This window comes from Pipistrellus kuhlii, unplaced genomic scaffold (assembly GCF_014108245.1).
Source record: "Pipistrellus kuhlii isolate mPipKuh1 unplaced genomic scaffold, mPipKuh1.p scaffold_m20_p_1, whole genome shotgun sequence".
Taxonomy (NCBI): domain Eukaryota; kingdom Metazoa; phylum Chordata; class Mammalia; order Chiroptera; family Vespertilionidae; genus Pipistrellus; species Pipistrellus kuhlii.
Window position 1 is genome coordinate 69,415,539 of NW_023425404.1, and position 18,733 is coordinate 69,434,271.

General features: G+C 41.5%; 1 protein-coding gene across 1 annotated transcript; it reads left to right on the forward strand.

Moving 5' to 3' along the window:
* The first annotated feature begins 607 nt into the window (after positions 1–607).
* Positions 608–1,097, forward strand: LOC118726293 (40S ribosomal protein S24-like). Its single transcript, XM_036450817.1, has one exon. It carries the CDS (start codon positions 638–640, stop codon positions 1,049–1,051), a length of 414 nt encoding a protein of 137 aa, XP_036306710.1. The 5' UTR covers positions 608–637; the 3' UTR covers positions 1,052–1,097.
* Positions 1,098–18,733: the final 17,636 nt, after the last annotated feature.

The following is an 18,733-nucleotide window of genomic DNA, read 5'->3' on the forward strand; positions in this document are numbered from 1 at the left end:
AGGGAAAGAGATATGTCCCCTTATAAGATTGGTTCTGGTCATTAAATAGGTTTTCTTTGGCATATAGGGCAATGAAAAAGAAAATATGGCATGTGTTCACCATCCCAGTGATTTAAGTGCTTCAGAGTGGTTAACATCTCTAGCAGTAAGCTCTTTCTATCGGAAGCACTCCTGGGTCTTCCCAGTCCTCCCCTTCTCACCTCTGTTCTTGCCCCCCCCCCCAACTGTATTACTTTTATTTTATTTTCTCTCTCCTAAGCTCCAAGGGCCTCTTCTTTTGACTCTGTAACTTGTTTGCTGAGCCCATTATTTCTACAGCTCACTTTTCTACCTCTGTAATTTTCTAAATAAACTTTCTCTTATAGTTTGGAAATAATAATCCTCAGCACAGCACCAAGACTCAGGGGGTAAGAGGAATACGAAAAAGGTTAGAGACATAATCAAGGAGAGTTAGAAGAAAACTAAATTCAGCTGTCTCAGAGATTTGTCGATATAGGGTGTCATTAGAAAGCGTAAAAGACCTCCTAAATTTTTTGGTATTGAGAAGATATTTCTAAAATGTAGAGATCAAAATTGTATCATTCAAAGACTGTGCCTGCTCTTTTCCTCCCTGGCCATTTAAAGATCAACTTTCATCATGAATGACACAGTAACTATCCAGACCATGAAGTTCATGACCAACAGACTACTTCATTGGAAGCAAATGGTAACTGATGTCTTCACTCTGGGAAGGCAGCCCAAGACAGAAATTTGGGAAAAACTAGCCAAAATATATAAGACCACACCAGATGTCATCTTTGCGTTTGGATTCAGAATCCACTCTGGTGGTGGCAAGACAACTGGCTTTAGCATGACTTGTGATTCCTTGGATTACACAAAGAAAAATGAACCCAAGCATAGACTTGAAAGACATGGCCTATATGAGAAGAAGACCTCAAGAAAACAGAGAAAGGAACATAAGAACAGAATGAAGAAAGTCAGGGGGACTGCAAAGGCCAATGTTGGTGCTGGCAGAAAGGAGCAAAGATTCTTCGGTGACTATCTGTGGTGATTGTGCAGATTTTTCATGAGAGGATTAATAAACTAAGAACTTTTAAGAAAAACACTGTGTGCCTCTCTGTATATGCTTACATACATATGCAGTAAATTGGCGAGAGAGCTTGTTGAGTATGTGACTTGGAGACCTGGGTTCCCTGAGGAGTGGTCCACTAGTGATCTAACTCAATAAATCAACAAGAACCATGTGTTGTGCCCTTGCTATGTGCTCAATTCACCTGCTGCCAGCCAGCAGACATTATCAGCTATCAGTAAGGGAGCGCTCACCTCAGCTAAGTGCTTTACAAACATTATCCAGTTTAATCCTTTTAACAACCTAAGAGTTTCACCCTGTGGTGCTTTAGGGAGGTTAAGCCATTTGCCCAGGGTCATTCACCCAAGTGGAGAAGCTCAGATTCAGACCCCAGTCTCCTCCAACTCCAGAGCTGTGCCCAGACTTGTGCCTTTAGCCAATATGATATGTGAGATCAGCACTGTTTATTCATTTTTTTAAAAATCAAATTCTCACTCTGGCCAGGACACACGCTCGCTCTCTCTCTCTCTCTCTCTCTCTCTCTCTCTCTCTCTCACTTTCTCTCTCTCTCTCACTTTCTCTCTCTCTCTCACTTTCTCTCTCTCTCTCTCTCTTTCTCATCCCCCCCTTTCCTCTCTCTCTAAAATCAATCCATTTTTTAAAAAGTGGATCAACCACTTTGGTCTTTTTTAAAAAATCAAATTCTTTTAAGTTTTATTTTATTACTTAACTAGAGGCCCAGTGCATGAAATTTGTGCATAGAGGGGGGGTTCCCTCAGCCCAGCCTGCACCCCTCAAGGAATTTTCAACTGCTGGTTTAGGCCTGTGGGATCAGGCCTAAACCAGTGGTCGGACACTCCTCTCACAGTCTGGTACTGCTGACTCCTAACCACTCACCTGCCTGCCTGCCTGATTGCCCCTAACCTCTCTACCTGCCTGCCTGATTGCCCCTTACTGTCTTCCTCTGCCTGCCTGATCTCACCCCCAACTCCCCTCCCCTGCCAGCCTGATCACTCCTAACTGCCCTCCACTGCTGTCTTGATATTGCCCCCAACTGTCCTCCTCTGCCGGCTAATTTGGTTCTGATTGGTCAGTTTCTATGCCAGTCAGTGTCAAAAGCTCTTCCTCCTAGGCAACCATTGGCTCCTCACAGTTGACCCAGATTTGGTTCTGATTGGTCAATTTCTATGCCAGTCAGCATCTTTGGGCCTGATCAGAAAGGCGGGGCTGATCAGCAAGCCCCCGTGGATGCCTAGAGAGAAATGGGGGTGCGGTGTTGGCCAGGCCGGGAGATAAAAAAGAGAGAGGCAAGTTCGGATCAACAACTGCCACAGAGGCTATGGATCAGACCCTGCCTCTCTCTCTGCAGGTCTCTTTCTGGGCCTGATCTGCAGCCCCCTAGGCAGTCAGTGGTCGATCCGGGCACCAGCAGTCTTTATTATATAGATGTTTTGGGAACATAGTGAACCATACATGTAACTAGCTAAATTCTCAGTATTAACATGAACTTTCATTTCTACTTTAGACTTGTGGCCCCACAACTGACTTTGTAGTGTGCTCTTATTTTGTTTCATATCATACAGAGCTGGTATGTGAGAGACAGGTAGCAACCAGTTTCTATGGAAATTGCTTGTCATTAATGATAAAGCATATTATTACATCAAATTTTGTTTAGCTTGAAAAATCTGACTTGACCCCTTTCCTACAGGGGGAACAACCTTTTATAACTCTGTACTCACAATGGCCCATCATCTTAGGTTAGTGCTGCCCGGACCCACTGTGCTTTACTATAGAGAGCTAAGTGAAGCCTGATTTCTTAAAGGATTTAGGAGAAGAAAGAGGAGATAAATCACAGAAAGAAAGAAAAAGCTTTAAAAAATACACATTTCACTCCTTTACAGAAAGTCTAAACTTGTTTTCTCTTAATGTGAAGGAAATAATCCCAAGTACTGCACATTCATAGGCCAAGTTCAATGGCTGTTTGAATGTCACCTGTGGTTAGTTACTATCCTGTTTCCCCGAAAATAAGACAGTGTCTATAAATTTTTTCTCCCAAAGTTGCGCTAGGTCTTATTTTCAGGGGATGTCTTATCTTTCCATGCGCTAGGTCTAATTTTCAGAGGATGTCTTATTTTTGGGGAAACATGGTAGATGTTAAGACTATAAGATCGAATAATATTTTTAGACCAACTTAAGGAAGAATTATGAAAAAGATGATGTCCCAGAGGACATGATTCTGACAAAATCTATGTACTCAGTTATTATTTACAACTCTTCCCAAGTCAGTTAACAGTCCTTTCAATGAAGAACTGTGTTTAGTATGTTAGGGACAATGTGAAGCATTAGTCATATTTTAATTCAGTGCTCAATGTGAGTTTTAAAAAGGACAAGTTCAACCCATAGTACATTACAAACTGTGGTAGGTAAATATTGTCATAAAAATAGATGCCAAAGTAAAAGCCCAAAAACTTAGAATCAACCTAATATCAAACACCTATTTAGTCTCTCTTAAACCTGGGGTCCAAATACTTCTCCCTTTTGTTTCTTTTGAAACACAACCCATAATTGCTTAACACATTAACGATGAATCCCCAGGAATTGTTCTCACACACAGGCAATCTAGTGATGACACCCTGAGGCCTATTTCATAATTATCTTTTTCTCTTTTAATCCAGTTCTCACAATTAATACCTAGCCTGTAAACAAGTGAACAAACTTTTGATAAAAAATAAGGAACCACTTTGCACAAGAATATATGCTAGTCCTTGGAGACCAATGTGCCAAGATGTCTGAAATCCTAGCCCCAGGGTTTGGCCTACTAACTAGGGTTGTTTTACTCTAACACTTTTTGTATGGCCATAGAGTAGAGAGAGCAAAGGGAGTTTGGGAAACAACCCAAGGGCTGGGTCACCCATGCAGGTGGGAAGCAGGGAGGGTTCATCAGTATTTGTAGTCTTAAAAACTGAGACTGTGAGTGGCACAGAAATCCAAGTACCCAGGACCCTATAGCATAATGACCAGGCTCTTAACCCAAGAGCAAACATCTCTTTCAATTCAGATAGGATGACCCTTTTTCATCTTGAAAGCCTACAACTGACAAAAGAAGATTGAGAATTACATACAAAAAGCCATATTCAACTCACCTATTGCATCTCCATTCCATCGTGTGGCAAATTAAGGGCAGGAAGTCTGGGGAAGAAAGAAAATTGAAAGTAGAACAGATATGAAAGAGGAAAAGGGAATCAATTGGGTTGAGGTGTTCTAGCCTGTTTTAGCCTCCTTGCTCATCAAGCTGTTACTGCCTTAAAATTGATTAGCTCATTTGTGAGAGGAAGGACAGTTTTGGCTGTTTTGTTCCCTAATACAACCCAAACCTCCTGAACAGTCTCACACTCTCAATAAATGGTAAACTCTCGAAAAATATTTGTTGGATATATAAATAAAGCCATTTTACTCCATTTTCTGTCATTAAATATTTCTATCTTTGTTTAAATTAGAGTAACCAGCATAGCCCATCAGGGTATAAATTAATACCTGAACCATAGCAGCATTAAAAAGAGTAAACAAATCCAAATAACATCAGGCTGAAATTTTAAAATATGCCTCTGATTTCCTTGCTTGCTTCCAAAGGAACTTAAGAATGAGGGTAACCATTTCACTAGCAATTCACTTTGCTAGTTGAAACAAAAGGCACCAGTCTTATTCCACAGGCCTTCCCCTAACAGGGAAAGTTCTCTGGGACCAAAAGAGGAGGACTCACAAGGCCCCCATCAGTCAGTAAGAAAATTAGTGGGAGGAATAGAACTATGAAACATCCTCTCACCTCTGACCTTTGCAATTACAGACCTCTAGAGTCCTCAGAAACTTGGGGCAAACTGGATGAAATAATTGCTTTTGATTTTACTCCTTCCCTCCCCTCAGCTCATTGATAGAGAAGGCTGACTTCATCAAAGAGAAAAATCATATATAGATATTCCTGTTTCTTAATATACATTCTCTCCCTCAATATGGGGTAAATTCTTTGGCAATGTCTGGAGACATTATTTGTTGTAATGATTAAGGGTGGCAGGGGTGCGTTTAGCATCTAGTGGATAGAGGCCAGGCATGTTACTAGCTACTCTACAGTGCGCAGGACAGCCGCCCACCCCAAAAAATTATCTGACCCCAATGTCAACGGTACTGAAGTTGGGAAACAATGTTCTTCATGCGGGTCTCTTCCAGTGGACCAGGTGCTAATGCTGAGTGCTTCTTATGCCTAATTTCATTTAATCTTTTGAGAATCTCTGAAGGGGACGGTATTATCTTCATTTTACAGATGAATACAATAGAGGCTTATAGAGTTTAAGTAACTTATCCCAATGTTACACAGACCCATGAGTGGCAAAGCCTGTCTTCAAACCCAGATCTACTGGCTCAGAAAGAACATGCTGCTGCCTTTCACAAGTTCCACCAAGATGAGTTCAAATGACCCACCTTCCCTGAACAGGTCATTATACGAGCTATGGACACTAGTCACTCCCAGGAAGTAGCTCCAACCAGGGGCATGTTTAGATATGTTATTCACATCTTAAAAGTAATAGCTCATCTATAATAATCTTATATAATAAAGAGGTAATATGCAAATTGATCCTCACACCCTCACACAAGATGGCTGCCCCAATGTGGTCAAAGATGGCCACCACAAGATGGCCGGCAGGGGAGGGTAGTTGTGGGTAATCAGGCCAGCAGGGGTGGGCAATTGAGGGGGACCAGGCTGCAAGGGAGGGCAGCTAGGAGCAACAAGGCCAGCAGGGGATGGCAGTTGGGGTTTACTGGGCCACCAGCAGGGGAGGGCAGTTGAGGATGATTGGGCCAGCAGGGGTCGAGCAGTTAGGGGTCGATCAGGCTGGCAGGAGAATGGTTAGGGTGTGATCAGGCTGGCAGGCAGGCAGGCAAGCAGTGGGAGCCAGTAGTCTTGGATTGTGAGAGGGATCCCAGATTGGAGAGGGTGCAGACTGGGCTGAGGGACATCTCCCCATTCCAGTGCATGAATTTCATGCACCCGGCCTCAACTAAAAGCATAATATGCTAATTAGACTGGACAGACAAACGACCTTCTGGACATCCTTCCAGACAACCTTCTGGATGAAGCTGGGACTGCAAGCCCCTTGCACAAATTTCCTTCATCAGGCTTCTAGTGTAATAATAATGGGAACATAGACCTTGCTTTGCACCAGGACCTGTTATAAGGGCTTTACTTCATATGTTTTAACACATTGACTCCTCCAATCATATGATGCAGGTACTAGTATTATCCTTGTACAAACGAGGAAACCAATGTTCAGAGAGATGAGGTCACCCAGCCAGCAAGATGCAGAGGTGTGATATGGTCACCAGAAGTCTGACTCTACTTTTTACAATCCTTAATCATTATTCTATTTTATCTGGCATACCTACAAAATGGGAGGAGTGGCACATAAGCCACTCTGTGGACTGTAGCCCTTCCTCTTGCACAACCTGTCCCTTGAGTGCTTCGGCAGGTATTAATGTATGCTCCTTTTGCTGTTCTTTGTGGAGCTGCCAAAACCTCAGTAAATCATGATACTGAAAGTGGGAAGATCAGAAATAACTTCTATCCAATCTATTAGCTTCCAAAGGCAAATCAGCATCGCCCTCACTTACTGCTTTGAAATTCTCCTTTATTGTTTGCATAAATTTTCCTTTTATTATGTGTGGGATTCAAAAAGGTTTTCAAATAATTACTACAGTTAGTCTAAATGTAAAAAAGCTAAAAGGAAAACTGTTTGCAATTAGGATTTGCATAATTTTTTAAGGCTGCCTAAGTTGTCTGCATTTGCAACTAAAAGTAGGGTAGTGTTTTGTATGAAACAAAATGAAATCCATTTGCCAAGACAACCCTGACCTTCAACATTTCTTTTAAACATCTCAACTGATTATGGAGACCCAAGTAATTAAATGCTTAAGCACTTTTTCAGAGAATAATTTTTTTCATATCATTGGTTATTATGTCTTAAGTGAGCTTTATAAAAACTAGAAGGTAAATGTATGGGCTATCAAACATGAGTCTGTAGATCTCATGAACAAATTTTCCTCATAGATGGTCCTTACAATCGCACAAATTGCATCGAAAAACATTCAACTCTTCTCACTTTAAAAACTGCATGTTTTGAACAAAATAGACTGGTGAAAAAAATTATATCCAGAGACATAGAAGCATGGAACAGACTGTCCAATCTCAGAGGGAAGGCGGGGGTGAGTGGGTGAGAACAGATCAACCAAAGAACCTATGCATGTATGAATAACCATGGACACAGACAAATAGGATGATGAAGGCCTGGGGGGGGGGGGGGGCAGGCTAGAAGGGGTCAATGGGGGGCTTGGGGAGGGGACATATGTAATACTTTCAATAATAAATAATTTTTATGTATGTTTTGATGTGGTTGGTATGGCTTATTTGGTTGGGCATCATCCTGTGCACTGAAAGGTTGCTGGTTCAATTCCCAGTCAGGGCAATGCCTGAGTTGGGGGCTCAATTCCAGGTCCAGGGTATGCAGAAGGCAGCCAATAGATGTTCCCCTCTCAGACCAATATTTCTCTCTCTTTCCTTCTCCCTTCCTCTCTCATAAAAAAAAAAAAAAAAGTCAATAAAAAATTCTTTTAACAAATGGTCATAATAAAAAATAAATAAAGCAACCTAGAGACTTTCTTCTTCTAAAAAAATGCATGTGGTATGGATACCTATACATAATTATGACATAACAAATATGTACCTACATGTAGCCTACTGCCAATTAACATCTATAATAATAAAAGTATAATATGCTAATTAGACCGGACAGCTGTACCACCTTCCAGATGTCATTCTGGATGTTCTCCCTGACAAAAACTTGGTGGCGGAGGCCGAGGCAGAGGCGGTTAGGGATGATCAGGCAGGCAGAGTGGTTAGGGGCAATCAGGCAGGCCAGTAGGGATGATCAGGTCGGCGAGGGGTTAGGAGCCAGCAGTCCCGGACTGTGAGAGGATGCAGGCCGGGCTGAGGGACCCCCACACACACACACACATGTATTTCATGCAGGGGGCCTCTAGTGAATTTATAAGCAGAGTCCACTAACCTTGATGATAAGTGAAAGTTGATGATCAGCAATGAGAAGTCCTTGGAAAATAAATGGGGATCTCAGCAAGTATTTAACTTAAAAGTAGGTGGAGGAGACTCATTACTGGCCTGGCTTGTTGCTTTGTTCTGTTTGAAATCTTGATTAAAGAAATAACAAACACTGGAATGCTAATTAAACTGTTTGACCAATTTCAGTAAACAAGCAGGTCTAATTTTGGAAGTGGAGAGAGGAGATAAAACACTACAGCTCTGCTAGTCATTTTCCCACAGCAGTTCTTTGGTTCCTGCTACAAAATGTCATGTCCCTAAAGGCCTCCAGATCAGCAGGGTAGCTGATTTCAGGGTAAAGAGAAAGGAAAAGTCGTAAACATGGTGAAGCTGGCTACAAGTTACTGCTTTCAGGCCTCGCTGAGATCACAGCCCATGACCGCAGCTGTCTTGCACGGTATGTACACACCTCGAAGACCATGTTGGAAGTCCTGAAGAACGTGTTTAAATGTAAATAGTCATGCCTGGCTTGAACAAGCAAAACTGTTTCTTTAGATCAGTGCACACACAGCTCGGAGGCCAGTGTCCTGGGCGTACCAATTGTATCTCCACATAAAACGAGTGTCGGCAATACGCTAGTATGTAATATTGTCTATTAGACAGTGCACAAAGCCTGAGCTGTGTGTACATACCGTGGCCACACAGCAAACATTACCAAATGAGCCTGCTTTTAGCCCATTGCCTCATACAGTGGTAATTAAGGAGAACTGCTTTTTGATTTGCCACTATTTGCTGTTCTGCAGCAAAAACAGAGCTTAGACCATCTTGTTCCATTTGTTGTTGCCATGCTTAATCTTCTGATTAATGAGGAATTATTACACCCAGCACCTATGGGGAATTTAATTGTTTGGCTCCTACTTCCTCTGGCAAGTGTAATTATGGAGGAGGAGGATCTATAGATTAGCATTTCTTAAAAGCTTGGTCCAAGAAAAAATAAATAAAAGGAGGTGGAATTTTTTATGAAACCCTGTATTGAATAACACCCAGGGTTGGAACAGTTCCAGAACTGAGCTTTAGAGAAAATGTCTAATGCCTAAATGGGAGGTCAGACCAGGGCCACACAGCCCAGAAGTTTGATTCCATCACCATTAGCTTGGGAATCAGCACACCCCATCTACCCCTTAGATATCTGTAGATAATTAGAATAAGTTTTGTGTGTGGAATGCTTTCGCATGAATTGGGGATAAGAATGTTTTCGGTAGTCTCCATTGCTCTTCAAAGATAAAGTTCTTGTTTGCTGCCATTACAGATGAGTAAGAGAGCTGTATTCCCTCAATATCTTGAAAGACAGGGAAAATGTGACATTTCATATTGTGTCAATAAGTATGGAAAGCTTTGGATGCTAAGTGTTAATATATAGACAAGATTGAGGGCTGTGGCAGTTGCTGTGAGGGTCCCACCCATATTCCTAGGACACACACACACACCCCCATTTCAGCACCTCTGTATCCTGGAGGACTTTCTGGAACTGTGAAAAGCCATGCTACTTGTGGTGGTAGGCCAGTGACTCAGGAGTTGTTGAATAACTACCCCAACACCTGCACTCCTCAGGTAGGATCATTTGCAACATGTATTTTATAACCTTTTCCAGAGTTTTACCTCAGATTTAAGCTCCAGTTGCCACAGTGGCAGCTGGCTTAACACCACATCCTTTATTGTCTGCCTTTCCTCCCTTGAATCACTTCCTGCTCCTCCCTCTACAGGGGTACTCTGCATCTGGAATCCTCACATCAGCATCTACTCGTGAAGCACCAAATAAGACAAAGCACCTGCCTTCAAAGAGTACAGTCTGATGGAGAAATGGCATAAGAAGAAAAAAGGATAGAACGGAGGAGAAGGAATGGAAGGGGAGATGAGGATCCTAAATTTCAATATGTGAGTCAGAGATAAATGTGGTAAGAAATGTGGTCTTGTGCTAGTTTGGCTCAATGGATAGAGCATTGGTCTATGGACAGAAGGGTGCTAGGTTTGATTCCAGTCAAGGGCACATTCCCAGGTTGCAGCTCAATCCCTAGTAGGGGACCTGCAGGAGGCAGCCAGTCAATGATTCTCTCTCATCATTGGTCTCTCTCTCTCTCTCTCTCTCTCTCTCTCTCTCTCTCTCTCTCTCTCTCCCCCTCTCCCTTCTTCTCTGAAATCAATAAAAATATATTTTTTAAATAAAGCAATGTGATCTTTTGCTTTGTTGTTTAGGATATCTTGTTCCTAGGCAAGCCATATAATTTATTTATGTCATAAATATTTATTGCATGCTTACTATATGCCAGACGATGGCACAGCAAGAAATCAGAAAGTCCAGATTATGGTCTAGGACAGTGGTTGGCAAACTCATTAGTCAACAGAGCCAAATATCAATAGTACAACGATTGACATTTCTTTTGAGAGCCAAATATTTTAAACTTAAACTTCTTCTAACGCCACTTCAAAATAGACTAGCTCAGGCTGTGGTATTTTGTGGAAGAGCCACACTCAAGGGGCCAAAGAGCTGCAAGTGGCTCATGAGCTGCAATTTGCCGACCACAGTTCTAGGTACATATAGACTCATAGGTTATGTGGTAATAAATATTGCAAAGAAAAATAAAGCAGGATATATTAGTCTGCTAAGGCTGCCATTAGATACCACAAACTGAGCAGCTTATATACAAACATTTATTTTCTCACAGTTTTGGCAGCTAGAAGTACAAGATCAAGGTGCTATGAAGGTTTGTTTCTGGTGAGGCTCCTCTTCCAAGATTGGGGATGGCCATTGCTCTGTGTGTTCACTTGATCTCTCCTCTGAGAACATAGAGAGAAATAATTCTGGTGCCTCTTCCTCTTCTTGTAAAGACACCAGTCCTATAGGATTAGGGCTCCATTCTTATGACCTCATTTAATCTTTATTATCTCCATATAGTCCTATCTCAAGTACTGAGGGTTAGGGCATCAATACATGGATTGGTGGTGTACATAATTCAGTCCATAACACAAGGTAAAGGGATGGATAGTAACCAAAAATTGAACTTAAACTATTCAAACCAGTGAGGAATATAGTCCCAAAACTTATTAGCTATCAGCATGAAGCAGGTATGGCAGTGTAGTAGGTGATTACTATCATACTGTAGATTTTAATATTATAAAATTTGTGTTGAAGTCTCCAAAATAATAGAGTATATTTTACTCATACAGAGTAAAAATTTGTTCCCCCTATTTATCTCTATGATTTGTATTTATCATGATGCAGCTATGGTCTATAAAAAATAAAATTATGTTAGACAAAATTTTCAGTTGCTACCAAAAGAAGACAACTTTAAGCTTTTGAAGACATGTTCCTATACTGGCAAATCTCTGAGAGAAGGCAGGGGTGGGTGGGAAGAGATTAACCAAGGAACTTGTATGCATATATTCATAACCCATGGACACAGACAAGAGTGTGGTGAAGGCCTGGGGCAGGAAACAAGGGGAATTAGAAGGAAATAATGGGGGGATAAGAGGGGCATCTGTAATACTTTCAGCAATATAAATCAATAAATAAATAAACAAGCAAATAAGAATTCCTAAACAGAAGGAATAAGTAAAACCATGATGTGGAAACCCTAAGCCAACCCATAGGAGAGCAGAGGGTTTTCAGAACAGCCATACCATGTCCTGATGGGGTTCAGGAAATTCTGATCTTTTAGAAAAAGAAAAATTCCCATGTTAATTACTGAGCTGTTTTCAAAGGCTGCTTGCTCTCTTCAGAATATTGTTGGCTCTCCTTCAAACACTGATCAACCTGAGAAAATCAGAGAACTGTGTACAGACCACACATACAAAAAATAAACTAAAATTAAAATACGACAATTCACGCCTTCAGTGTAATTACATAGTACAAATAATAGAGGTTTTGTTAACGATCAGCTCCTTTTTGCAGTCTGACAAATATCAAAGACAGTATAATGCCATAACTGCACCTATGAACCTGTATAACATTTAGACAATGAGTTCCAAGGTTAAGGTACATAATACATATTCAATATATTTCTCTAATGAGCCTAAGAAGTTTAATGTGATGTAAAATTAAACTGAGAGCACAACATGTTTCTCTGTAAGAGATATTAACTACTTTATTATCAATGTCAAAATATTGTTTATTTTGAGAGAGTCTTGTATTGATTGTTTATTTACAATTTTACTTACTGAGATTACAAAAGGATTTGATTCAACATATGGTTGGTTTACTTTAGTCAGTAATGTTTGGTTCAAAAATCTCAACTATGTTTTTACTATTCATATTGATTGAGATCAAACCTCAGTTGATACTATCAAACACAGGTTGCTTGGCCATATCAAGAAATGGCCTCTTTGCCCTCTCTGGTTTGGCTCAGTGGATAGAGTGTGGGCCTGTGGACTGAAGGGTCCCAGATTCTATTCTGGTTAAGGGCACATGCCCAGGTTGTGGACTCGATCCCAGTAGGGGGCAGGAGGCAGCCAATATATGATTCTCATCATTGATGTCCCTATCTCTTTCTGCCTCTCCCTTCTTTCCTGAAATCAGTAAATATATATATATGAAATGGCTTCTTTAATATTGGAGGGCCTCAGGGCTCAACCCTTAGTTCTCTATTTGCAACTTTTCATGCAATCTCTTGGCTTTAAATCCCATGTATAGTCCAATGAATCTCAAATGTACATCTTTAACACAGCCCTCACTCCTCAACTTAGGACTTATACACACAATTGCCTATTTGAAGTATCCAGTTGGCAGTCTAATACCATCTCAAGATCAACAACTTCTAAACTGAGCCCACCAACCTGAGCAGCTCCAAAAATTAGCTCCTGATTTTATCCTACCATCGCAGTTGATGGCAACTTCATCCTTCCAATGGCCAAAACCAAAAATCCATAAATCATACTTTCTTTTTTTTGTCTCACCATATTCAGTCTGCTAGAAAACCATATTGGTTCTATCTTCGAAAGATATCCAGAATCCAATCTTTTCTTTTTCAAAAAAAAAATATATTTTTATTGATTCCAGAGATAGGAAGGGAGAGGGGTAATAGAAACATCAATGATGACAGAGAATCATTGATCATCTGTCTCCTGCATGCCCCACACTGGGGATTGAGCCCACAACCTGGTATATGCCCTGACCAGGAATTTAACCATGACCTCCTGGTTCATAAGTCAGTGCTCAACCACTGAGCCACCATTGGCCAGGCCTAATGGTTTCTTACCTTCTCCACTGTTACCACCAGGGTCAAAGCCACTAAAGTCACTTTCCCAGATTATTTCAGTAGCCTATTGGTTTTCCTGTTTCTGCTTTTAAACCCCTTCCTTAAGCCTATTTTTGCCACCACAGCCAAAGGCATTCTTTCAAATATGTCATATCATGTCACTCATCTGCTCAGCTCACTCTGAATAAAATACAAAGCTCTAAGATGGGCTACAAGGTGCTAAATGATAAGGCCTCTAATTTCCTCTCTAACTCCATTCCAATCAAACTGGTTTCTTTGCTGTTCTTCAAACATTCCTGGCAAACTCCCTTCATAGGAATTTGACACTGTTGCGTCTTCTGCCAAAAATGCTCTTGTCCCAAACCTCTACATGGCTGACTCCCTCATCTTTTTCAAGCTTGTGCTCAAATATCACCTTCTCAGTGATTGCAACTCGCACCACCTCTTTTTATACCCCTAATACCTATACTCTGCTCTGTTTTCTCTTGTAACACCTCCTAAATATTATATACTTTATTTCTTATGTTTATTGTTATTTTCCATCTTACCCAGATAGACTATAAGGCCCATGATGACAGAGAAATTTCTCTGTTTTGTTACTGCTATATCCAAAAATCTAGAACAGGATTGAGCATAATAAATGTTTGTTGAATTGGTGCAATGTCTTTCTTAATTTCTTTGCCCAAGATGTATCACTTGTGTTTCATCATAAGAAAAATGAATCATGGAAGGGAAGGGACCATCCATGCTGACTATAAAATATTGTAATAGTAATCTTACCTAATAATAAGCAAACATGTAAAATTGACCATACCTCCACTATGTCCACAGCCAATCAGAGTGAGTATGTAAATTAGAAGCCCAAAGATGGCAGCTGCCCAGCTAATCCAGGTGCGAGTGGCCAGGTGAGGCAGGACACTTGTTATGAGAGGGAGGGTAGAGGTGTGTGTGGGGGGGGGAGGGGTGCGAGGGGAAGTGATGAAGGAATGAATCTATAGGAGTGGAGTGCCCCTGTGAAGACAAGACTGCAGACTCCAGAGTCTGCAGCAAAGATGAACAAGGCAGACTCTGGCCAGAGCAAAGGCCTGGGTCCCTGGTGCCAGAGGAAAACTGATGCTGGAAGCCAAGGGAAGGAAGGCCTATTGGACGAATCTCTTTGTGCAACGGACCTCTAGTAATACATAATAATAATAAAGTTAACCAAATGAATTTTGAATTTTAAAATGTCAACTGTTTTATTTAATGATATGTTTGTGAAAACAAATGTCTAAAACTCGATAATGGGCAAAAGAGGGAAAAGATGTAGGTGTTCTATCAGTGCAAGGTTAGCCTTGGCTTTATTTTTATTATTTTAGGTTTTTGAGGGGCTTACATAAATTAAATAATTTATTATAGGCTAGCAATGTTTCAAATTGTGGGGCATCTTCTGGTCTTTCAATTCCTTATCTTCTGAAGGCAGACTCTAACTGAGGGCACAAGTGGTGGTACAGGTCTGGGCATGACCAGCAACTGTTTTCATGCAGGAACCACAGCTCTAGATCCCCACAGCTCATCTCTTCACCTTGGTTTTGCCACAGCAAGTGTACTTGGCATGCTGGCTAATTTTCTTTACCATTTTCCTGAGGAAGACACCCTTATGGGTCCTGTATTTGCCGACAATTTCAATCTTCTTGGTGCATTTAGCCATGCTGCCGAGAGCTAGGCATGGCTTTAAATTACCTGAGCTATTTTCTATTTCTAGAGGAACAGAGGTTAAATTGTAGGAGTTTTGTTCAGTAAAAATGCAAATAATTTCTGTCTAGTACAGTGGTTCTCAACCTTTCTAATGCCCCGACCCTTTGATACAGTTCCTCTTAAGTGTAGGCTCTACAGCAGGGTCACCTAAGACCATCAGAAAACACAGATATTTACATTTCGATTCATAACAGTAGCAAAATTAGAGTTATAAAGTAGCAACAAAAATAATTTTATGGTTGGGGGTCACTACAACATGAGGAACTGTATTAAAAAGTCACTGCATTCAAATGTTTGAGAACTACTGGTCTAGTGGAAGAGATGACCACTACTGTTTATGGTCCTCTTGGACATTTATTTTGTATTTAACTGAGCAATCTATTGATGTTCTTATAGGTATATAGTTTCTCAAAGCTCTTTGGACTAACGTAACATCTTAATGATTTTCTCATTAACTTACGAGATAAATAAAATCTTTGACATGTTCTCATTCTATATTTCCATGAGAGTCATGAATAAGCCTTTTTTGAAAATTAAATTTTAACATGTTCAATGATCAGTTGTCTTTTTCAGTATTTAGAAATCACAGTGAAATGTCTCAAGATCTCGGAAAAGAGAAATAAGATTATCAGCTAGAACATAAAAGAAGACTAAAACATGTTCATTAACACAAAGATTCTATGTGATAAAGTTGTCATTCTTCATAAGTTAATTTATAAATATATCAGAATCCTAACAAAGCACCAGCAAGTTTATTCATTGTTTGTCTGATTTTAAAAACATTTCTAAAGTTTATTTGGAAAACGTTCATTAAGATAGTCAGGAAACCAATGAAAGAGAAGAGTTGTAAGGCTTAATCTTACCAGATATTAAAGAATATTAACAAACCAAAAACTATGATACCAGCCCCTAAATAAGTAGGTATATCAATGGGACTCATAGAAATACACCCAGATACATAAGGAGATAAATACATAATTTAAAATATAACAAAAGAGCATCTCAAACTGTAGGTTAAAATATGGCTCATCTAATAAGTGAAGTTGGGTAAAGAAGGGGAAGGGACTCTGTAGATTACACTGGACCTATACCTCACACTTTAAACAAAATGGCTTCTTTGACTATAAAAGATGAAATCATATATTTACTAAAAGAAAACCTAGAATTTCTTTGTCTTTGAAATAGGAAAGATCTTTCTAGCTATGACTCAAAATCCAGAAGCCCCTCCAAAATAATTGGGAAATTTAAAACTCTTTTAAAAGTATGTGTATATTGTATATGTGTATGTTCCTCCTGCATGCAAAGCACTATACACAAAGTAAAAAAGATAACCAAGAAACTTGGAAAAGAATGGACAATTTATCATAGATAAATGGATAATCTCATCTTTCATAATAAAAGCCTAATATGCTAAGTGTCTAGTCCACCAGTTGGCTGTTCAATCAATCAAAGAGTAATATGCTAATGATATGCTAAGGCTGCTCAACTGCTTGCTATGATGTGCACTGACCACCAGGGGGCAGACAGTCGACCAGTTGACCAGTCACTATGATTTGCACTGAACACCAGGGGCAGATGCTTCAACCAGTAGGTTAGTTTGCTGCTGGAGTCGGGCCGATTGGGACTGAGCGAGATGGACCAGACACACTCTGGAGCCCTCCCATGGTCCCTTCCCACCCCTTATTGTGCACCAGTGGGGTCCTTCCGCCTGGCCTGCACGCTCTCGCAATCTGGGACCCCTCAAGGGATGTCAGAGAGCCGGTTTCGCCCAATCCTACAAGCCAGGCCACAAGAATTCTCTGGTGCATGAATTTGTGCACTGGGCCTCTAGTATCATATATTTAGGGATAGTCTAGCACCTGGTCCTGTTGCCAGTGAAAGTAGGGTATTTCCGTGGAGTTGCAAGGAAAACATTTTTGGGGCCCCACTCATGGAAAGATAAGGTGTAATGGTAAGATTTATTGGGATTAAAAGAAATGACTGGCCCCAGTTTCCCAGTGTCTCATCTCCATCTGTCCCACTGTGGAAGAAGTCCAGCCTTGTCTTCATTAAGCACAGAAGAAGAATCAGGGTCCAGAAATTCTGTGCCATTGGTTCAGTGCATACCAAAGCTTAGCCCAGTTCAGTCTCTGTTCCTGTCCGGCTGGCTTAATTAATCTCTGTTGCCAGCTGCACTCTGGCCAGCACTGTGTTACTGTACCCAGGCTCATGCTTGGAGCCTGCCTCGCTGCCAGGCCTCATGGCTGCTATGAAGAGAGAACATGAACTCACACATTACCAACAGAAAGAGAGAAAAAAACCTTACCTTTGTTAGATTTTGATTACAGTACCTCAGGCTTGGGAAAGACCAGGCACTTTCAAACTAACCAATCAATTTCCAAGTCCTTCGTGGCTTGTGCTGGGCCATCGCCCTAACCAACCCAATTCTTTTCCCTTTTCCCAGGCTACACACCTCCTCCTTATAATCACCATCTTGGCTCCTACTGCACATGCCACAAAGTAGAAGGACCTCCCCCTGTGCCATCTTGGCTTCTATTGGGCATGAGCCCAGCAAAGGAATTTCTCTCGCTGGTTTTTCCCCCCTCCATTGGTAATCCCAGTTAATAACAAACCAGTAACATCCTTCCTGGTCTTGGGAATTAGGTCCTGAGGGTGGATGATGCAGCTGTCCCCTAGGAACCTTATGAATGCTCAACTTCCTAGTGAAGCAGGCTTATTGTCCAACTCAGCTCCTGAGTTTATTATATACTAGAGGCCTGGTGCACAAATTTGTGCATGGGTGGATTCCCTTGGGGTGGTCTGTGAGGATCAAGACAAAACCCACAGTCCAACACCACCTGCAGTTCCCACCTGCGGCTTCCCCTCATTCCGGCCCCATTGCACCTGCAGCAGGCTCACACCCAATCAGTGCCGATTCACAGAGGCTCGTGCGCCTCAGCAGTGCTCACCAGCCGTGAGCCCTGCATTTGGTGCCCTCCCGAGGGGAGTGGCCTGCAGGATCAGGCTGAAACTGGCTCTCCGACATCCCCCAAGGGGTCCCAGATTGCGAGAGGACACAGGCCAGGCTGGGGCACCCCACCAGTGCACAATCAGGTCCAGGGAGAGACTGCAGGAAGGCTCCAGGACATGTCTGGCCCCATCTCACCCAGTCCCTATAGGAGCCGGCTGGCTATGGAGGGATGCAGGAGGTTGGCCAGCCTGGGAGGGACCGCAGGAGGGCTCCAGGGCATGTCCAGCCCATCTTGCTCAGTTCCCATCAGTGAGACCCCAGCAGCAAGCTAACCTACCAGTCAGGGCGTCTGCCCCCTGGTGGTCAGTGCACATCATAGCACATGTATGCATATGTCGAAATGACAGAACTTTTTATATATATATAAATACTGTAAATGGGAGATGGCAATGTGATCACGAAACGACGTAAAGTGGAGACTGAGGTAACCCGAGGACGGCCTGTTACAGAGAAGGATTTGTCATCATTTGCTCCTCTTCCCTCCTTTTGGGTCATTTGAAGCTATAGTTAGAAACATGTGATTTCATACCAGACCTTGGGATTTTTTTGAGACACAGGGGAGAAAT